Source organism: Vanessa cardui, chromosome 23 (genome assembly GCF_905220365.1).
Source record: "Vanessa cardui chromosome 23, ilVanCard2.1, whole genome shotgun sequence".
Classification (NCBI taxonomy): Eukaryota; Metazoa; Arthropoda; class Insecta; order Lepidoptera; family Nymphalidae; genus Vanessa; species Vanessa cardui.
Genome location: NC_061145.1, coordinates 2,082,627 through 2,106,137, shown reverse-complemented (window position 1 = coordinate 2,106,137; position 23,511 = coordinate 2,082,627). Strand labels below are relative to the sequence as shown.

The window sequence follows — 23,511 nt, the reverse complement described above, 5'->3', positions numbered from 1 at the left end:
AAAATATTCATTTTGTTTTTGTTACCGTTACCGTACGATTCTTTCATAAATTTTAGGAGATTTATTTTTAAGTAGATAACACTATTTCAAAACGTCAAGTTAACTGATTGATTTTCCCGTTTGTTTTGTTGAGTTTTTCTACTACGGAAATTCTAATTTTTAGCTTAGCAAGTTAACTTTAACTATGACAAATTCGCCGATCCTCCCTGTTGTGTGATAATATAGCAGCCATGAATGTATTGGAGAAGGCGGAGAAGGCTTTGGAATATTTAAAAAACACAGAAGGGCTTGTAAAGTAAGTAAGATTATTGCGGCAGTATTTTTTTACAATTCCAAAAAATATATAAAGAATGATAGATTTACTTGCCCGTGCATTCATTGTTTCATACCTTTCGGTACGAATTTTTTTATATGGAAATGTTAAGAATTGAATAAATTTTCAAAGTTTTTCTTTGTAATGTTAGTTCTACTTTGAATTATCTGTAGTGTTAAGTGAAAATATCAAATTTTACAGAGGTCATGAGCTGCAAGCAGCAGCAGGAACGTTGGGGCGATGCTTAGGAGCACTTGGAAGCCGGCAAAACTGTGCTCGGCACTATGCCAATCTACTGCATACAGCAATACCTACATTGCTTACTTTAGCTAGTAATGAGAGTGTATGTATTTAATATATAGCATAAAACAATACTTTCTTATTATTTGTACTCAATGTAATGATTTTATATATCCAAACAACCACTGTATTTATTAAGACTTATTACAAAAAAGGTTTTCTAACAAACGTAATTTACTAAAGTACACTTCTTTGTTTTTTTGTTACCTAACAAAAAATCCTACAAGTACCAAGTCTCAATATAATATTTTAGAACATCTTTTAATAATGTACAAGTTCTTAAATTGAATTCCTTGACTGTAGTATAACTGAAATATATATATATCCTTTATAATACAGGCGGAATTGCGTTTGCTTGGGGATGAAGCGTTAAACAGAGCAGTGGCCGGTGGCTTTGCATTCCATTCATACAAAACAAACATTGTTTTGCAAAACCAAATAGACACTAATAAAAATGCGAGGTAGGTATTTTCAATTTTATCACTATAAAAACTAATAATGTAGGATGAAAGCATGATGATGCTCGATTGCCTGTCCACTAACATTAATACACCAGATTATGATTTTTCTATAATTTATCATATTCCCTTTGTCTGTCTGTCTTTGTCTGTCTTGTCATCAGTGTCAAGGGTTCAACCTTGACACTGATGAACATTCTGAGTCTATTTAGTAATAAGAGATGAGATAGCCCAGTGGTTAGAATGCATGCGTCTCAACCGATGATTCGTGGTTCAAACCCAGTGGAATATGTTACAAAGCCTCTTCTTAATGGAAGAGGAGGCCTTATCCCAGCAGTGAGAAATTTACAGGCTGTTACTTAACTTTTTTTTACTTATAGTAATAATAATCAATACGTATTTCAAAATAAAGTAAGTAATCCCTTGTTACCAATTGGATATTATATGGCTATTACAAATGGACAGAGTAATAAGGAAGGTTTAAGCATATTAAATTAATAAGATTTCTGTATAAATTGACCGGAATATGTTGTTGATTGTTTAAGTTGTTTGAAAAGCGCATCCCTATCAATAGAGATGTATTCTTTGAAATAAATATCTTATATAGTTATTTTACCCAAACTAAGCCTGGATATATACTGTAGAACCAAGTGTAAGCCATATACATATATACTGTAAATATTATTAGGTATAATAAAACATTGTCCAACCACAGATTTGATTAGCTTTTATAACTTTGATGATTTGTAGATGGATAAGAGCAGCCCTATCACGTATATGTCTCGGCGACTGCTGGCTCCGACCAGGCGTTGGAAAGATTCGTTCACAAGCTCAGACACTGTTCCCAAAACTCAGTCAGATTGTGAGACAGACGACGGAAATTCAACTCATTGTTGAGGCAATAGAGAATAATTTACCTCGGATATTGAAAGCTTTGGCTGAGTATACTACAGATGAGGAAATTTCAGGTGGGTTTATGTTTTTTTGGATATTTTGATATATAAAGGTAAATACATTATTTTTAATCTATATATATTTTTTAATCTTTTTGTTATGTGCTTATTCTAAACGAAATTAAACTGAATAAAATGTTCAAAATCAATTGTCAATCAAAGAAAACTTGTAATCTAAATAACCTGATTATTTAAGAAAAGTAGGTTTTGCTACTGACAGACAGATATAAAACCTAAAAGGGCATTAATAGGCTATTTGACAAAGCGAAAAATAAATTGTGAATTATTGTAATCATTGTATATGTATTACGACTTTAAAAATGGTTATTGAGTAGCGAAAGTTGAAAATAATACTTAATTTATTCAAAAATCCATAAATAAAAATGTATTTTTTCAAACGTTTGTCACGTGAAACAAAACGCTCCTGATTGGCCGGGCTTATGATGAAGTCACTTTCTTGTAAACTTTGCTTTTCTTCTATATGTACCACAGATTAAAATACAGGAAAGTGACGTCACCGACTCCATTGCAGCGCCATATTGTCCAAGTAGCGTTTTTGCGCGCTATTTAAATATGGAACTTTTAATATGATATTTTTTGCCAAATATGTACTAGAAATAAAAAAACACAACGTTTACTGGGTTCCTTAACTTCTACTAAATAATATAAAATGGATTTTAAAAACCAGTCAAATAGCCTATACTGCTAAAAATTAGTTATGTATAGTACGACACAAATTAGATGTAGCATCGGAAAATGCAATGGAATGAAAATAAAACCGATTACTGCCGTTTTATACAACCAATAGAAATAGCTCCATATCGCGCCATTCGACGCTATTCGTCGCTATAGATTCTCGCGTCATAGAAAGTAAGTGCATGTAAGTTGACGTGTCAAATTGACGAATATATTAGGTCATATGACAAGTTATTACGTTTGTGCAAAGATCACATTCGCATGAGAAATAAATATTGATAATTTGGGATAGCGTACTCAATTCGGATGTGATCGGTTTTACGAATTTAGCCGATGCGACATCGTGCTATACATGTGTGAGTATGGTACACTACGACGAATGACAAGCCATTGTGAGCTCTCGGCACGGAACGCCAATTTTGACAATACGTTTCAACCGTTCAAAGCAGACTAGTTGTCCAAATTTCATCAAATTCGTTTCATTGGTTTGGTCTTGAAAGAGCGACAGTCAGACAGATAGGCTGTCAGAGTTACTTTCACATTTATAACATTAAAGAGATGTAACATGAAATTTGAAGTTCTTTCTCAAATATAATAGAGGAATGCATATGCTTTTCATCTAAACATTTTAAATATGACGATTAGTCGTTTTTTTTTGAAAAAAAAAAAACTATTATGGAGATACTAAACTATTTAAACATTATTTTTACTTGGTGGTAGGGCTTTGTGCAAGCCCGTCTGGGTAGGTACCACCCACTCATCAGTTATTCTACCGCCAAATAACAGTACTCAGTATTGTTGTGTTCCGGTTTGAAGGGTGAGTGAGCCAGTGTAACTACAGGCACAAGGGAAATAACATCATAGTTCCCAAGGTTGGTGGCACATTGACGATGTAAGGAATAGTTAATATTTCTTACAGCGTCATTGTTTATGAGTGATGGTGACCACTTACCATCAGGTGGCCCATATGCTCGTCCGCCAACCTATACCATAAAAAAAAATTATAGTAGCTATCTATATTATAATATGTTTATGTTGTAATTGTTTTCAGAACTCTCAAAGGCTCTGCTGATGCATGTAGAGAGTTCAGAGCCGGCAGTGCGTCGCGGTATCGCAAACTGTGTCGCACACTTGTGTTCGCACAGAGAACCTCTACTCACTAACATACTATCGAAAGCATTTGGTAAGTTTGCGTGATAGTCCCAAGAATAGTACGACACAATTTGGATTTAGCATCAGCAAATTCAATAAAACAAATTACTATCGATTTACACAACCAATAGAAATAGCTCCCTATCGCGCCATTTGACGCTATTCGTCGCTATAGATTGTCGCGTCAGTTCAACCCGAGAAAGCAAGTGTATGTAAACTGACGTGTCAACTTGACGAATATATTAGGTTATATATTACAAGTTATTACGTTTGTGTAAAGATCATATTCACATAAGAAATAAATATTGATCATTTGGGATAGCGTATTTAATTCGGACGTGATCGGATTTACGAATTTTGCCGATGCTACATCTAAGTTGTGTTGGTTGGTATATTTTTGACCGTGTGAGGTCCAAAGTAAACTTTCAGAAATGCATCATCGCATTCTGGTGCGAAGTGACCTCGTGTCGTGAAAACTGTGTGTATATATTTTGACGACCTACGTGGTCGAGTACGGTCTACATCGGTTTTAATGGATACACAACTCGTCCCGGGTTCAATTTCCGGCCGAGTCTATGTAGAAAATGTTTATTAGTTTTCTATGTTGTCTTGGGTCTGGGTGTTTGTGGTACCGTCTTTACTTCTGATTTTCCATAACACAAGTGCTTTGGCTACTTACAATGGGATCAGAGTAATGTATGTGATGTTGTCCAAAATGTATTTATTTATTTTTCCCAAAGGATGAGTAAATATTTTTAAAAAACGTGTATCAATGAAAGGTGTTGGTGTATAAAGGGCTTAAAAGTCGGTTTTTCTAGTAAATGAAATGTTTGGAGTAATTGTTGATTTTGTATCAATTAATTAATCTATTTACATATCAATGGCATACAAAATGTTACATGAAAATTGCAGTCAAATCCGTTGTAAGCACTATAAGTCAAGGGGTGCAAGTAGTACACTATCACGACATAAATGTTTTTTAAGATACTTTGGCTGCCTTACAAATATCCCAAGACCTGATGAAACTTGTGCTGATCGCATACCACACCAAACCGAATAGAATATACTCTATATTGTTAATAATAAGGTTCAATTTGCTTAACAGAAAAGCTGTGGCCATCAGCGCAAGATGACTCGGCGGTTATCGGATGGTTTTGCGTCATCAAAGCCATATTTCAGATAAACGATATAACGAAGTTTCGAGAAAACGATCTCTTCACTGTCCAGGATTTTTTGGAGGTAAAACAAATTTGGTATTTATCGCTGTTTGAATTTTTTTAATTAAATTTGACTTAACATGATTTGAAATAACAAAATGTTGCTATCATTTTGGGGTTTCAAGATTATTTTAAAGATAATTTTATCAGGTACAGGATTAATTTTGATGTTGTTTAGGAAGAGAGATGATCCAAAAGAACTAATAGTACATCTTAACTAATGATTTCGGGTTTAAACCCTAGCATACACAGCTGGAATTTCATGTACTTATTTGTTGTTGATATAAGTCATATTCTCGGTTTTAAAAAACAACGTGTTATATGTGTCTAATTTAATTGAATTTCTGCCACTACATAGGTACAATAACCAATCTGTATCAGAGAATTGGCCATAGTCCAGCAATGTAATATTTACGGCATTACATTTATGTTACTGTACGTTTAAGTAAATATATATTTGTGTGCGCGTTATATATGTATTGTTTTGCATATATTAAAAACGAATAGACTATTTAACTGGTTTTTAAAATCCATTTTATAGTATTTAGTAGAGGTTAAGGAACACTGTAAAAGTAGATTTTTTTATTTCTAGTACATATTTGCCGAAAAATATCATATTAAAAATTGCATATTTAAATCACGCGCGAAAACGCTACTTGGACAATATGGCGCTGCAATGGGTTCGTTGACGTCACTTTGCTGTGTTTTAATCTGTGGTACATGTAGTAGAAAATCAAGCTTTACAACAAAGTGACTTCATCATAAGCCCGGCCAATCAGGAGCGTTTTGTGTCACGTGACAAACGTTTGAAAAAATGCATTTTTATTTATTGTTTTTTGAATAAATTAAGTATTATTTCCAACTTTCGTTAGTAAATAACTATTTATAAACTCATAATATACACTGATTACAATAATTCACAATTTATTTTTCGCATTGTCAAATAGCTTATTACAGACAGTCCTCGTACTTACGCCATTTTCGGTTTTCGCAATACGAACGACGTAAGTCGAGCTATTAAGATAGGCGCACACTGAGGCGGGCCGCAACGCATAACAAAAATTCTCCTGAATCGGTTTCATACATTTTGTATGGGCTATCGCACACCTCAGGCCGCAACGGGCCACATCGCAACGCATTGGCGCATCACTAGCCAGGCGTATTTTTGCGGCGATGCTATGCGTTGCGATGCGGCCCGTCTCAGTGCGCGTTAGCAGACGCAACAAGTAGATTGAACATTTATTATTAATTAATTGCAATGCGATGCGTTGAGGCCCGCCGCGGCTATAGCCTTAAATCGCATTGCAAAATTGCGCCAAAGCATATAGCAGGCGCATCGGGCCGCACCGCAACCCAATATATCTTATAATCAGTAAGGTTTTGGCAATCTAAGAAGATGGATAGTTCTGACGAAGAGCTTTTTTTATTCAATATGTTGTTTTATGATTCCGCCTATCTCTTCCCATATTATTCCTTCTCTGTACATCACCATATTTGGGATGTTGTAGGTCGAACAATTCCTTGTACTGTTCTACTAAAGAAAATAATAAAATTTAGTACTATAAAAAAATACCTGAATAAATATTGTTGATGATTCGGTTTCTGTTTTATTAATTATTTTTATTAATGAATTATGGTAATTCACGAACATCACTCATTCAGCCGTCTAATTGTTGCGTCTGCTAACGCACACTGAGACGGGCCGCATTGCAACGCAAAAATACGCCTGGCTAGCGATGCGCCAACGCATTGGCGTCGTTTTCGTCAGAACTATCCATCTTCTTCGATTGCCAAGACCTGACTGATTATAAGATATTGGGTTGCGGTGCGGCCCGATGCGCCTGCTATATGCTTTGGCGCGCAATTTTGCAATGCGATGCGTTGAGGCCCGCCGCGGCTATAGTTTGCGCGAGCCTTTAGATTGCTTCGTTTATACGTCTTGCTATGATATGGACCTCGTGAATTCTATGTTGCCGGAAATATAAATAATTGACGTATGCTTGAGGAATAGTGTCAAAACATTGTTTGACGATACTTGAAACGACGTAAGTCAAGGATTACTCTCTCGACTCACACGGCTAAACTTTTTCAAAATCAAAATAAACTTTATTCAAGTGGGCTTTTACGAGCACTTTCGAGTCGTCATTTTATTATTAAGTGAATCTACCACCGGATCCGAAAGTAGTCTACCGAGAAGAACCGGCAAGAAAATCAGTAGTTACTCTTATTCAATATTTAAAAAATACAAAGTCATGTTAGTTAAATACAATTATTTAAATTAATATATCCTGCTTGGAAGTCAACAGGTATTAACTCCACGCTTTTTTACCATCTATAAAATATTGTATCGAATAATATGATTTTTCTACCAATGTATTTTCGAATAATATGCCTTTTTTAACACTGTATTTGTTACAAGCGATTTGAATTTATGAAACGGTGAAAGTTAAAAATGTCTGCTGTTTCAGTTATATCACCTCTGCGTACACTACATCGAGCAGTCGACAACGGAACACAATATACAGAACACGGTGATAGAGTGTCTCTCTGTGTTGCTGTCTCAGGCCAAAGATGAGTACAGGCGGGCCTTGTTGGAAAGACATCCGAGGCCGGTGTGCCTCGACGACAGACAAGCTGAGAAAGGACACAGGAGGAATATTAGTTAGTATACTGGTTCTTATACTCTATTCCAATTGAATATTTGCTTATAAACTGGGTGTCTTCAAACGAGGTTTGAAGAGGCGTCTTATGGGGCAGTATGGCGAGGGTGATTAGTGCAGCACGTTTTTGCTGACTGTACATGACGTCATTGCGTCTGGACTACATAAAAAATAAAATAAAAAACATACTACATGTAGAGTGGAGTCATATACTGGATATTATAAAAAACACATTTACATATTCTGTGCAATTTGCTAATAGTTCAGTTATATTAAACACTACTCAACAGTTTTTGATTTATATATCTCCTAAATTATAACTGTAAGTTACTTAACTACTTATATTCTCCTTAATTTTATTTCCAAAGATGCGATAACAGAACCGTCGACGTTGAAAACGTCATATTTTTGCAAATTCCTATTGAATGGCACAGATAACTCAAGATCTCTAATTTCGACCAATGACATCGCGTGATCGATTCGATGTCAAATGTTGTTTGCTAGGCTTTTGTCCACTTGTGAAAGGAGTAGGATATACATCTCTTACTGTTAGATAGCATATTTCTATTTGGTCGAGTGTCTTGAGCGGAAGGTCCAAAGGTCAAATCCCCTGACGTTTAATAAAAGCAGCAGGCGTGAGTCTCAGTGTGTGTGTGTGTGTGCGTGCGCAGGCGCGGGCAGCGTTTCAACGGGAGCTCCATGGAAAGCAGTAGGCGTGAGGTGTGTGTGTGTGTGTGCGTGTGCAGCGCTTCAACGGGAGCTCCATGGAAAGCAGTAGGCGTGAGGTGTGTGTGTGTGTGTGTGTGTGTGTGTGTGTGTGTGTGCAGCGTTTCAACGGGAGCTCCATGGAAAGCAGTAGGCGTGAGGTGTGTGTGTGTGTGTGCGTGTGCAGCGCTTCAACGGGAGCTCCATGGAAAGCAGTAGGCGTGAGGTGTGTGTGTGTGTGTGTGTGTGTGCAGCGTTTCAACGGGAGCTCCATGGAAAGCAGTAGGCGTGAGGTGTGTGTGTGTGTGTGCGTGTGCAGCGCTTCAACGGGAGCTCCATGGAAAGCAGTAGGCGTGAGGTGTGTGTGTGTGTGTGCGTGTGCAGCGCTTCAACGGGAGCTCCATGGAAAGCAGTAGGCGTGAGGTGTGTGTGTGTGTGTGCGTGTGCAGCGCTTCAACGGGAGCTCCATGGAAAGCAGTAGGCGTGAGGTGTGTGTGTGTGTGTGTGTGTGTGCAGCGTTTCAACGGGAGCTCCATGGAAAGCAGTAGGCGTGAGGTGTGTGTGTGTGTGTGTGTGTGTGCAGCGTTTCAACGGGAGCTCCATGGAAAGCAGTAGGCGTGAGGTGTGTGTGTGTGTGCAGGCGCGGGCAGCGTGCGCGGCGCGCGCTGGGCGGCGCTGGAGTGCCGCGAGGCCGAGCTGAGCTTCAGCGGCGCGCTGCGACTGGGCAGCGTGCTGCAGCTGCCGCAGCACTGCGCCAGCACCGACGACCTCGCCATACAGGTGCTGTTTGTACAGATACAAGCGCAGTACGCGCGCTGACAATGCTATACATGAAAAATATCATGCCTAAAAACAAACATGTAGTTTTGAATGGGAACTATAAACATTACATAAATGTAACGAATGAAATTTAATGTATAACATTTTAATACGAATTGGGTTGTTGTAATTGTTCAGCTTTTAAAATTTTGCTGTAACATCAAATTAAACACAGAAATTTGAAATTAGAATCGTACGCTTTTCATTAGTTTTCCCTATATTAAGGAGAGGAGGGGGGGGGGAGCACAACTCACCGTCGTCACCGTCGTCAAATACACTTGAATATATATTTTTTTATTATTCTTTATTGCACAAATAAAACATGTACAAAGGGCGGACTTAACGCTATAACAGTATTTTCTGCCAGCCAATAATATTTACATTTATAAACAAGTGATATATTTTTGGCAACGATACGAGATCCCTTGAATACACCAAAAAAATCCTCTGCGACATTTAAACTAATACCCAATTCATATAATTCTTGTGTAGACTCCAGATTCACCTCAGAGTGAGGCAGATATCCAAATGCCGGATACGGAACAGCTATCCAAGGAGTTGGCCGAGAAGTTACAAGATTACGAGGACGATGAAACTGACGATGACGTCATCATCACGCGCGATGGCGGAATAAAGGTCTGTTATATATTCAATTACATGCCTACTACATACAAAACTGCGTCCGATTCGTTAGATATTCTTAAGTGTATATGTGTGCGTTAAGTAGCATTTTTATAATAAAGAATGTATTTGTTTTGTTACATTTATAAATGTGTGTGTAAATTTGTCTGAGTGAAAGTCTACCCGTGACCACGAACGCTGTAAAGTGCTCGAAACGTCGGGATGTTTAAAAAAAATAATTAATATACGCGATTCAAATCCGTTATAATTAGTTTTATTTAAATGTGTAATGATCGCGAAAATTTAAGACAACATTATGTCTGAATGTGTTGCTCTTGTTTGTTTTGTATCATAGTCGGGAAAAGACTTGAATTGTAACTTGGATTCATACTAATACGCAACTAACACCATATCTCGGATATCTACGGGTGATTATTTAAAAATGCTCCATCATCTCACATACGTCAAATCAATGATGGCAGAAAGAGAAGCAACATTAACAAATAATGCCAATAATGTTTATTAAAATAATGGTGTCTTATTAAGAATGCTACACAAATTAAAGAGATCCAAGAGATAAAACTAAGTTTTTTATTTTGTAGATCAATATTGGATCATCGACGGATGAAGATATTCGGCTTAAATATTGCGCAAGACTTCTAGCGTCTAAGTTTCTGCTCACGGGGAATAAAGGAGGAGTTATATCTGATAGGTAAGGCAGGGGGAATAAAGTACAACAAATGAAAGAGCACATTTTTTTATGTGATAGGAGGCAAATGGAGGCTCATCTGATGGAAAGTGACCACCGCCCATGGACATCTGTAACACTGGGCTTGCAGATGCGTTGTCTGCCTTTAAGAAAGGAGTATCCTCTTTTCTTCAAAGTTCCCAAGTCATATATGATCCACAAAGTGGTTGTGCGAGTCAGAAAATGTCCTAAAAAATATAAATCTCTGAAACATACTATGAACTAAAGAATATTTTACATAAGAACATATTCTCTATCTCAGTTCCAAAACACAGTCATACTATTATTTATTTGTATAATTCAGTAGCTGAGATGGCCTCGTGGTTACAAGGCGTGCATCTTAACCGATGATTGCGAGTTCAAACCCAGGCAAGCACCGCTATATACATGTGCTTAATTTGTGTTTATAATTCATTTCTAACTCGGCGGTGAAGGAAAACATCGTGAGGAAACCGGCATGTGTCAATTTCATCGAAATTCTGCCACATGTGCATTCCACCAACCCGCATTGGAACAGCGTTTTGGAATATGTTCCAAACTCGGAGAGAGTTTGGAACATATTCCAAAACGCTGTTCCAAAACGCTTAATGGGAGAGGTCTTAGCCTAGCAGGATTTTACCAGGCTGTTACTTTACTTTATAATTCCATTGTTTCCAGGTCAGTTCGAGTGTCAGTCAAGTCCTCAGCTCTGACCTGCCTCTCCGCGATAGTGCAGCTGTACCCACAAGCGATCACGTTGTACGTTGACAAGGACGCAGATATCAAATTTCAGAACTATTCTGGTATGTTTTGTATTTACGGTAATAATACTATTTCATAAACAATTTTGAATAGCAAGTTTGAATTTATTTGGTGGTAGGGCTCTGTGCAAGGCTGTCTGGGTAGGTACCACCCACTTATCAGTTATTTACCGCCAAACAACAGCTGAGTATTGTTTGTGTTCTGGTTAGAAGGGTAAGTATGCCAGTGTAACTACAGGCATAAGGGACATAACATCTTAGTTCCCAAGGTTGGTGACGCAGTGACGATGTAAGGAATAGTAAATATTTCTTACAGCGTCATTGTCTATGGGGATGGTGACCACTTACCATCAGGTAGCCCATATGCTCGTCCGCCAACCAATTCCAAAAAAAATTTAATCAATTACTTTGTAAATCGTTCAGTAAGAATGTTAATCCATTAGTTTATAAATCGTTCGGTAACGTTCATTAAATCGTGTTCGTTAAAAGTAATAAAAAAATAACATTTCCTCAACCTCCACTTACTTGAATAAAGTATATTTTGATTTTATTTAATATTATGTTTGATGTTGTTAAGTTTCGTAAGTTTTCTAGCTGGAGTTAATTGGGAAGAGATAGAGAAAGTATTATTCTCTATCTCTTTCCAGCTCTTCTCTTGAGACTAAATTAAGAGTAGGGTATTAGATATGCTATTAAAAACAAATCTTTTTTAGTTACTTAATATCTAAATGTGTTTTATTCAAGTAGGTGGTTATAAGCACTTTTGATATTCTTATTTGCCAAGTAAAGCATAATCATTTTTTCTACATAGAAACATATATTTTTGTGTGTCCTTAAAAACAATTGGGTTTATAAAATTATTAGATAATTAATCTGTCATTAGTTATCGAATATCAAAGTTTTTTCTATAACTGATGGTATACAGCTGTTATTAATATTTATATACCATAAAAATTGTTCTAGGGTCATCAGAAGGAACAGACTCGAATCCGGATCACATAAACGAATTTATAATCGAACGTAACGTCTGTTATCAGGATTCGATAACGGAATCCCTGAGTCAGGAACTCCTAAACCGCAGCACGGACAGTCCATCGCAGCTGATATTCAAAAAAGACAGTAAATCCCTCGAGAAATCCACTGACAGTGAGCTGAAGAGCTCCAAAGATGTCCAGAGCAACATTCTCGACAGCAAAGTCTTCGCCAAGGACTTGGTCGCTAGTGGCCTTAGCGCTGACAGCACCAACCCCAATATGACAAACAGTAATTTCACAACAAACTCCAATATGACGGGAAGTATCGATCATATATCCACAGGTTATCCCATGTCCAGCAGTGGCGACGTTTTGTCTTCGAGTATAGATTTGGATATGAAGTTTGACCATTTCGGCGAATCGACGACGAATTTGGATACAATAGAATTGAAAGAGGAGAAACGTGAGAAGAAGGAGTTGAAACGTATGGAGGAAGTCGATAGTAGGGATGTTCCGGATATCGATAATAATATCGAGAGTAGTAATAAAAGTGATTTCGAGTATCAGCATATGTCTGATTTGTTTTTGTTACTGGAATGTCATAATGACCCTCAAATAAGGGGGTTGGTGAGGGTTTGTATTGGGAACTACTTGGTGGCTGCGTTGGACTTGGCTCACGGGGATTACAATCGATGGAGAAATTATAGTCTACTCTGTAAGGACGTTAGTGAATTTATAAGTGTCGAAAAATTAATGGATATTATATTGAAAGTAAGTAAATTATTATTATTTTTAATAAGGTAAATTAATTGGTTTGAAACTAAATTTATTAATTTGAAACTATTTTTTTATAAAATACAGATTATAAAACAACTATGTAGCGTCTGTCTGTACACGAATGCGATAATCTCAAAAACTACCGAAGAAGTTAATCTGATTCGATTAATTCAATCAAATTGGATAATATCAGAAAAGATATGCCATCTGAGAGTTATATTTTAATTGTGTGCGCATAAATCTGTAGAGTTGCTTGTATTGCGATGGAAACGGTTTAAGAAACCCCTTATTCTATATGGGTATCTATAAATATTACAGATACTACTCTGAATGTAATACAACATTCTTCTATTAACGGTATAAACAAATTACATACAATTTATTATTATTATTTGGAATATGTTCCAAACCTTCTCCTGTAAGGGAGAGGAGGCCTTTAGCCCAGCAGTGGGAATTTACAGGCTGTTGTTGTTGTTGTTGTATTATTATTAGTATTATTTTATTGAGTTTTCTAAAATTTTATCAGGGGCTATCAGATGAGATTCACTCGACGGTGAACCACACTCTCTCGTCCCTGACGGGGCTGTCGGCGGCGCTGAGCGAGAGTGTGCACTGGGGCGTGCTGAGCGACGCATTGAATGCCCTCATCAGCGTGCAGTACAATGGCTACTGGCTGTGCAGGGTCAATCTCGCTAAGTTTTATGAATCGCTTCCCTATCAAAAGTAAGTTATAATTTTATACATATAACGGCAGAGGTGGTTGATTTGAGTGGTTGTTCTCACAATCAGACATTCTGTGGGCGGTATGCGGGTACGGTTAATTAATAAAAGTTCCGTAATCACTCAAATGATTCACTTATATACACTTTTAAATTACAATGATATCGACGAGTCGTAAGACAGTTTCTAGACGAGTTGCCTGTACGGTGGCTGGCACTGAAGTGGTGTGTCGCCGACTCGCACCGACCCATCTAGACTATAGTCTGTTCGCGTTAAGAATGCAGTGAGTTGTCATTGTTTGACCAATCAAATCTTTTTAAAAGAAGGGTAAAGGTGTATGTATATTTGTGTTAAAATTCCAACAAATTATATTTGTTTTAAAGACTAAGTGTAATGAATTTAAAAAGTACACATTAACGTAAAAAATCGAAATTAAGTCATTAATATTTTAATCACTATTACTTACACTATTACTGTCGTCGTTAGTGTTTATAATAAAATAATTTTCTGCAGCGAGTTTCATAAAATTATCTAAATCCCACATGGCAATTTCTTCTTGTAGCATGGCAGCATTTCTCGCACTTTTATTTTTACAAAGTGGTGTGGTATTCACTTTTTTTAATATCAGTTAATAATAATAAAAAAAAATTATTTATATCATAAAAATATCAGTTAATAATTAATTAAATCCACAACCATCACGTTCGAACTTATGTTCAATGTGAACTTGACTTTGTAATTTGAAAAGATTTGATTGGTCAAAGGGGGCGGTAAACAATGACAACTCACTGCATTCTTAACGCGAACAGACTATAGGTCGAAGCGTTATACAATACTGACAACGCTTGCGATTCGTCAAATCACCATCCGTATTATTGACATCTCCGACACATATATATCTAAAAAGTTTCTAATCATTATCTCTAAAAGTTCTTATAATAATAATAAGTTGTTTTTATTTCGAACAAAGAAGGTTGAGAATAATATGTATATCTCTCACACAAATTGACTTGACATGTTTTATATACGGTATTGTGAACATTTTCTAATTATGTGACTCCATATAGATAGTAGCGTGCAATGCCGTATTGTGTGTATATGTCTTGGCCTATTATGTCTTATTTTTTTTTCAAAACTGATGGTATTATAGTTTAGTTTTTTATGATTGGATAGCCAAGTGGTTGGGGCACTTTTTAATCAAATTAATTTAAATAATTATATTAACTAACATGACTGTATTTTTTTAATGTTGTAAAAGAGTAACTACTGAATTTCCTGCCGGTTCTTGTCGGTAGAATCTACTTTCCGAACCGGTGGTAGCTTCACTTAATTGTTAATTGACGATTCAAAAGTGCTTGTAAAAGTCCTTTGAATAAAGTTTATTTTGATTTTTTGAATGATACTTTGTTTCAAACACACACAGTCTCCACAGACTTTGCATGTGTCTAATTCTGATGATTCAATGATTCTGCTATATTTGTATCCATCAACCCTCATTGGAGCCACCTACTGGAATTGGTTCCAAACATTCTGCGCAAAGGAAGAAGCGTCCTTAGTCCGGATTTGGAATAAATACAGTCCGTTACATTTTACTTTTATACGTATACAGATAGTCAATATAAGATAATTAACAGAATAAATACTGCGATTTGAAGTTCCCAGTGTCGATAAACGCCATTTTGCCCCCTCGACTCGACAACAAGACTCCTAATCAACTTCTCTCCTCTCGATTAAAAGGAGAGAAGATTGGTAATCTTCGTTATTATTGTTGTTTATAAATGTTTATTGCATTTCAGATTATTCACATTACATCCAGATTATTTATCTCGAAGTAAACTCGTAATGGACGCGTTGCTGCACTTGCTGGCCGATCAGGATCAGAAAGTACGGACGGCAGCAGCGCAGGCGATAGCGAGGTAGGATTTTGTTAAGTAAAGTATGTTAAGTGTTTCGTTTTAGGGGGGGGGGGGGGGGAGGTAGTTATATTTAATTTATTTTTAATGTAATATATAAAGCTATAATGACTAAGAGGATGGGTAATATAGGGTAGTTGATAGTAAGGGATCACTACGAATAATAGATATTGGGGCTGTAAGAAATTATCAACCTTGAGAACCAATATGTCATTTGCCTTGCGCTAGCAATGAAACTGACTCACTGCCCCTTTGAACCAATTACAAACTACATTTACAATACTGAGTATTGCTTTTTGGTGAATAAACATCTATTATAGATATATTAGTTTGGGGAAAAAGTCTTTTCGCATATAGTATGTACGAGGGTGGTCTGAAAAGTTTCCGACCTCAACGTGAAGATGGCAGCACACATCAATTAAAGTCAGGGAATGTAATTGTGCATCTTTTGACAGCAACACTTCAAAGTTTCAGTCATTTTTGACGCGCGGTTTTTATTTGACAGTCGTTTGAGTGAGTCGATGTGAGTATTTTTGTGAAAATGGAAAAAATCGAGTATCGAGCTGTCATAAAATATTTGTTTTTGAAAGGGAATACCCCTACGCAAATCAAAGATGAGTTAGATTCTGTGTACGGGGACTCTTCACCGTCATTTACCACAGTAAAATTTTGGTCAGCCGAATTTAAACGTGGCCGTAAGAGCTTGGGAGATGATGAACGTTCGGGACGTCTAAAAACTGTAACTTCTGACGATAACATCGCTAAAGTTCACCAAATGGTGTTAGACGACCGCCGAATTAAAGTGAGAGAGATAGCAGAGGCAATGAAAATGTTCAAAAAACGTGTTTGTCACATATTAAATCAAGATTTAGGCATGAGAAAGCTGTCCGCGCGTTAGGTGCCGCGTTTGCTAACGTCAGACCAACGACGTGTTCGAATGAACATTTCCAATGCTCTGTTGGCGCAGTTTAGGCGCAATAAATCCGAGTTTTGGCGCCTACTAATTACCGTAGATGAAACTTGGATACACCACTATACGCCTGAAACAAAAATACAGTCAAAACAGTGGACTGCAAAGGGAGAACCGGCTCCGAAAAAAGCAAAATCTGTTTTTTCGGCTGGGAAAGTGATGGCGACTGTTTTTTGGGATAGCCGTGGAGTTATCCAAATCGATTATCTTCAAAAAGGGAAAACCATTACAGGAGCATACTACGCATCGTTACTTGACAAGCTGAAGGCAGAAATTGCGGATAAACGGCCGCATTTGCAGAAAAAGAAAATTCTGTTTCACCAAGACAACGCCCCGTCTCACACCTCAACGGTTGCCATGGCGAAAATCCACGAATTACGGTTTGAACTGCTTGATCATCCACCTTACTCACCAGTTCTAGCCCCGAGCGACTTTTTTCTGTTCCCTCAATTAAAAACTGCGCTCGGAGGACAAAGATTTTTGTCAAATGAGGAGGTAAACACCTTCGTGAACGATTATTTTACAGAGAAGAATGCCGAGTACTATTTGGACGGATTAAAGAGATGGGAGCATCGCTGGGAGAAGTGTGTAGAGTTACAAGGAGACTATGTAGAAAAATAAAAATAAATTTTAAGAAAAAAAATCTTGTATCTGTGTTAGGTCGGAAACTTTTCAGACCACCCTCGTATGAACTTGTAATAAAATCTCTTTGGCTATACCATTTGTATCTGGCTGGTTTTGGTATCATTAAAAAGTTTTAATTTTAAAGAAGGCACTTCCAAATTCAAATTAGGAATTTGTGTGATTTTCATTTGTTTTTGTTGTTGTTAAAATGAGTGAATCTAAAAAAGAAATTCGATGCATTTTAAAATTTTACTATACAAAAGGCAAAAATGCAACTCAAGCCGCGAAAAAAAATTGTGATGTTTATGGACCTAATTTAGTATCTGTGAGAGTAGCGCTAGTTTGGTTTAAGCGTTTTCAAGCCGGAAATTTTGATATCAAAGATGCATCTCGCTCTGATCGCCCTGTTACGGACAAAATTGATGCCATTTTTGAAAAAGTGGAGCAAGATCGGCATATTAGTAGTTACGATGTAGCTGAAGAACTGGCAATTGACCACAAAACGGTTTTGACTCATTTGAATAAAGCTCGATGTATGGATGCCTCATGAACTCACTGAAAGAAACCTAATGAACCGTGTACTCATTTGTGATTATTTATTACGACGTAATGAAACCGAACCATTTTTGAAGAAGCTGATAACTGGTGATGAAAAGTGGATCACATACGACAAGAACGTGCGAAAAAGATTGTGGTCAAAGGCCGGTCAAGCTTCACAAACTGTGGCAAAACCCGGATTAACTCGCAACAAGGTAATGCTGTGTGTATGGTGGGATTGAAAGGGCATCATTCATTACGAGCTGTTACCGCCCGGCAGGACCATCGATTCAGAACTGTATTGCGAACAATTGATGAGATTGAAGCAAGAAATTGAGAGAAAGCGGCCAGAATTGATCAACAGAAGGGGTGTGGTTTTTCACCATGACAACGCTAGATCTCACACATCTTTAGCCACTCAACAAAAATTACGAGAGTTTGGCTGGGAGGTATTAATGCATCCGCCGTATAGTCCTGACCTTGCACCTTCAGATTTTCATCTGTTTCGGTCTCTGCAGAATTCCTTAGGTAGTGTCAGGTTAACATCACGAGAGGACTGCCAAAACCACTTGTCGCAGTTTTTCGATCAGAAGCCCCAAAATTTTTACAGCAATGGGATCATGTCACTACCAACAAGATGGCAAAAAGTTATGGAACAAAATGGCACCTACATACTTTAGTCAAATGTAAATAAACTATAAAAAAAACTTTTTGAATGTTCATATAAAATACGAAGAAACTTTTTCCCCAACCTTTTCGTTACAAAAAATATTTCCTGTTATTAACTGTTATGTTAAAATTATTATTTAACGTTATTTTTAACAAGATATAAATAACATATCAATATTATTAATGACAAAGTAGCTCTGTATGTCTTTTTTTCACGCCAAATTATTGAAATGAATTTTATATATTTTTTTACATTTTATACGCCTTATTATCATTATCATTTACATTTATACGCCTATTATCCTCCTGCCCATACCTAAACTGCAAGTGAAGTTGCAGGCGACATCTAATTGATGTGGATACAAAAATCAATTAACTATTAAAATTCCAGCATAGTACCGAAAATTTATCCATCAAGACGGGCCACACCCATAACGATGATGGCTCAGATGTCTAAAGAAAACAGCAAAATATTTACATTCGACACTCACGGTCTCGCGTTAGACCTAGTGAGGGATATATACTTCTACAGCGATATACCAGAACAGTTGAAGGTTGGGAAGGTTCTAGAAAATACTGACAGTTTGATGACGATCGTCGGGGACTTGGTCGGGAGGCTGATGGCGTCCAATTGCAAGAACTATTCAGTAAGTATGCTTTTTTATGTTATAGGGGTCAAAACGCGCTGAAGGGTCTCCGGTTGGAAAGTGATTACCACCGCCCATGGATATTTGCAACATGGATTTGAAGCTGCTTTACCGGCCTTTAAGACCTTTTAGGTTTGCTTCGCTTAAAACGTGTAAACATATGATAACAACAACAGTCTGTAAATTTCTCACCGCTGGGCTAAGGCCTCCTCTCCCATTGTGGAGAAGGTTTGGAACATATGTCGCCACGCTGTTCCAGTGCGGGCTTTTGGATACACATGTAGCAGAATTACTATGAAATTAGACACATGTAGGATTCTTCACGTTTTTTGCGAATTATAAACACAAATTAAGCACGTGGATCAAAATCAAAATAAACTTTATTCTTTTTTTCTTATGGGATAGGTTGGCGTAGGAGCATATGGGCTACCTGATGGTAAGTGGTCACCATCACCCATAGACAATGACGCTGTAAGAAATATTAACTATTCCTAACATCGTCAATGCGCCACCACTCTTGTGAACTAAGATGCTGTTTTCCTTGTGCCTGTAGTTACACTGGCTCAAACCGGAACACAACAATACTGAGTGCTGTTGATTAGCGGTAGAATATCTGATGAGTGGGTGGTACCTACCCAGGCGGGCTTGCACAAAAACCTGCCACCAAGCCAAGTCGAGTTGGCTATTACAAGCACTTTTAAAACGTCATTTAACAACTATATTAAGTAAAGCTACCACCGGCTTGGAAAGTAGATTCTACCGAGAAGAACTGGCAAGGAACTCAGTAGTTACTCTTCTTAGTTCTGATACTTATTATTATTAGTGATGTTTGTATATAACAATTGATTGTAGTTTTTGGTACTAAAATTTCAACCGTTTATCCCTTTAGCAAGGTTTATTCGAGACATTGAAATTAATATGCCACACCTGGTCACCCTGGAAGCACACGGAGGCATATTCAAGTCAAGGACTATTGGGCTATTGTCTCGATAGCCTGGACTATTGCAACGGTAACGTCAATGTGAGGACGATGCTGATGGATATATGCCGTTTGGTTTATCCAGGTATTGCTTTGGTATAATACTTTCTAGAATAATCCAAGAACACTCCTAAAGTATTCATTGTAACAATTTTGATAGTAAACTTGTGCTCCTTGACAGGTATCGAATTATTTACAAAAAAAAAAAAATTATTTATACAAAATTATACAGGCAAATACGATTGACTTATGAGATAACCGTTTCTTATATATTATATGGTATTATACATATTAAAACATAACTCAAAATGTCTTAAAGTAGTTTTGTAATATATTTATATATATTTATTGTTAATACATCAAAGAGGCCCTGTACCCCTAAAATAGGAGTCGCTGTATCTTAGCTGCCAGTGACTTCCGAATCAGTGTCAACATTTGCTAGACTTATTATTACGTTTAAATTTTATGCTTAAATATATATAGAGAGTACAAAGAGAAAAAAAATACAATATAATAATAATTAATTTTAATTACAGTGGAAATCCACAATATAATGCGCAACAGGACGACAAATAGAGATATATTCGAACGCGACACTCAAGAAGTGAAAGAGAAATGGCAACACTTGGAAAATGAGAAGGTCGCTAACCTGGCTGAGAAGTTCCTTCAGGTTACGTTGAAAATGTTGAACGTGCTCGTTCATTTGATAGAGGAAGTTAACCCCAATGTACATCTGAATAAGAGTGGGATTGCTTTGCCCGGGAGCCCGGTTAGGAGGAAAACTCAAGGTCAGTATTTATTTAGTACTTTTAAGTTATTGTAAAGAGTGTCATCCCTACCACACCATCCTACCTGCTACAGGGTATATGAGGTGTGCGATTCCAAGACTAGGGTCCACTTATCATCTCGCGCTAGACGGTCATGCTTTCGGTACGTTAGATAATTAGTATTTCGCTAATTGTTATTATTGTCAGCCACTTAATGTAATAAAAGTTATTGTTGAATTCTTTATTTTGATAAAACATAAAATAAGCGTGTTTTGTCGGTAGATTGTTTTTTTTTAATAAATTACCACTGATTCTTTTATTATATATTTCAGCGTAAGATTACAAAATTCGTTAGATTGCAATCTGACGGGACAGATTGTAATCTAAGGAAATGTTTGAACTGTGAAATGTGATTGCAATTTAACGTATTATTTTTCGCTATATTGTAATATATCTGACTCGTCAGATTGTAATCTAACGAATTTTGTAATCTTACGGTGACATATAGATATGCGGATTGGTAAAGAGGCCACAATGTGGTTATAAATTTAACCACCCGAGATATTAATAATTCCTTTCATGGCCAATACACTGGCTCTCTCAACCAAACACAACAGTTATAATTATTATTATGTAGTTGTTTTTGTATAGTACGTGCCTATAAAAGCCAGTACAAAGTCCTATCACTAACTATAAAAAATATATCAAAAAAAGATATACAGAATTATAATATGTGGTACAAAAAGCTTTCTTCTCTTTTATTGTTTATGTCTTTCTTTTGAGATAGTTTATTAAATTATTATTATTTTTTAATACCTATAAATATGTATATGTACCAAACACCTATATTAAAAATTCCTAAGACGTATATTTTAATTTTAAGGGCGATAACGCTAAGAATATTTGCTAGTGATTTTTTGTATTGAATCAATTAAGAGTTTTGATGAATTTGTTTCCAGAAACGATCCCTAGAAAAAATAGTATACCGTCAGAATCAGAAGACAAGGGACCTCTTAGGAAGAAACCGCCCACGCCGGCCGCCAGTCTCAAAGCGAACTTCGCGGGGCATTTCTTTAACGAACCCTTCTACATGAAGCTGTATGAGAATTTGAGAGCTACGTACTCTAATCATAAGGTCTGTTTTTGTTTAATAGTTATTATATACTAGCGACCCTTCGCTTCGCACGGTTACTAAATATACTTCAGAATCATTTTATTGTTGACATCACATTAGAAACTTATAAATATAATTATCAGTGTTTCTTTACTATATTATCCGTGTATTATATACAATAAAAACTTTCTCTCGAATTGTTCCATCTATTAAAAAAACCGCATCAAAATCCGTTGCGTAATTTTAAAGATCTATGCATACATAGGGTCAGACAGCGGTAAGCTGATATGTAATGATATAATAATAAATTATTAATTATTCTATTAAAGATTATGCGACTAGTTTTGCCTCAGTCTTGTTTGAAGACTTAAATACTCTAAGCTATTAATTTTATTTATTTATTTATAACACAAGTATTTGCAACGTATAAACAATATAAAAAAAATATTAAAGTATCATATATGTATATACATGTCACTTTTAAAAATGTATTAATTATTTATTTTCAGATAAATCTAGAACCAAAGAACAGTATATTTCACGAATTTTTATTAACAACGCTCAACTGCCTAGCCATACAGCTTGAACTGTCAACTGAGAGGGAATTTGGTCCGGTGACCGAAGAGATCTTATACTATCTCAAAGTCTTGATGCCCCTTTGCCCAGATCAGACCGTCTACTGTGTGACTCAGCTACTAAAGTGCCTCTTTGGTACGAACATGATAAATCAATACTCTGACTTTATGAGTATTGCCACGAAGAGCATCAACGATGAAAGTCTCAACTTCTTCCAAGATGTAATGTTGGTGAATTCGTTGAAATTAATTGAGGATGATAAGAGTAGTATCAGCTCGAGTTCCAGTCAGAAACTGTCCCTGGATAGTAAGAATCCGAGGATGATGGATGAGAGACACCTTCTTATGATGATGGAGAACTTTTCCAAGAACCGTACTGATCGGAAGTGGAGTACTAATAAGAAGGAATTGGAGAGGTACATTCGTTTGTTCGAACCGGTCGTCATTCAGTCTTTGAAGGTGAGTTTCGTTTTAGGAAATAATGTCGTTATTTGCTGTAATTGATTGCTTTTTTTTCCATATTATCTTTTACATTACATTGATTGAGATTTAAACAAGTACATTACGCAATATTTTTAATTAAAAAACAAAATATTATCCATATAAATATAGGCAGACATAACGAAAAGTTATAATATTATAAACATATGGTTATGTTTGGTTTGGGCATTTACCAGTAATTACCAGCACTTCCTTGCCTTTGTCCTACCACCAAGGAACATTTATTGACATTGGAAATTTATATTTATTTAAGGATACCATAAAATCATGAATCAAATGGAGTGGTAGCAAGTATACCAACAGCCTTTTGTAGCTTAGAGTTTGTTATTCCATCTAGATCGCCTGACACTCTTGTGCACAGT

General features: G+C 36.5%; 1 protein-coding gene across 1 annotated transcript in view; it reads left to right on the top strand.

The window, feature by feature from the left end:
- Nucleotides 1-90: 90 nt before the first annotated feature.
- Nucleotides 91-23,511, top strand: part of LOC124539592 (huntingtin) — a 52,341-nt gene continuing 28,920 nt past the window's right edge. The window contains exons 1-19 of the mRNA XM_047116885.1: nt 91-295; nt 515-656; nt 953-1,074; nt 1,822-2,039; nt 3,772-3,903; nt 4,978-5,111; nt 7,558-7,750; nt 9,095-9,234; nt 9,766-9,909; nt 10,497-10,606; nt 11,300-11,424; nt 12,346-13,127; nt 13,660-13,856; nt 15,650-15,769; nt 18,958-19,213; nt 20,103-20,277; nt 20,729-20,980; nt 21,919-22,094; nt 22,583-23,107. Coding sequence (XP_046972841.1) covers nt 231-295; nt 515-656; nt 953-1,074; nt 1,822-2,039; nt 3,772-3,903; nt 4,978-5,111; nt 7,558-7,750; nt 9,095-9,234; nt 9,766-9,909; nt 10,497-10,606; nt 11,300-11,424; nt 12,346-13,127; nt 13,660-13,856; nt 15,650-15,769; nt 18,958-19,213; nt 20,103-20,277; nt 20,729-20,980; nt 21,919-22,094; nt 22,583-23,107 — 4,008 coding nt within the window. The 5' untranslated portion in view covers nt 91-230. The remainder of the gene's footprint in view (nt 296-514; nt 657-952; nt 1,075-1,821; nt 2,040-3,771; nt 3,904-4,977; nt 5,112-7,557; nt 7,751-9,094; nt 9,235-9,765; nt 9,910-10,496; nt 10,607-11,299; nt 11,425-12,345; nt 13,128-13,659; nt 13,857-15,649; nt 15,770-18,957; nt 19,214-20,102; nt 20,278-20,728; nt 20,981-21,918; nt 22,095-22,582; nt 23,108-23,511) is intronic.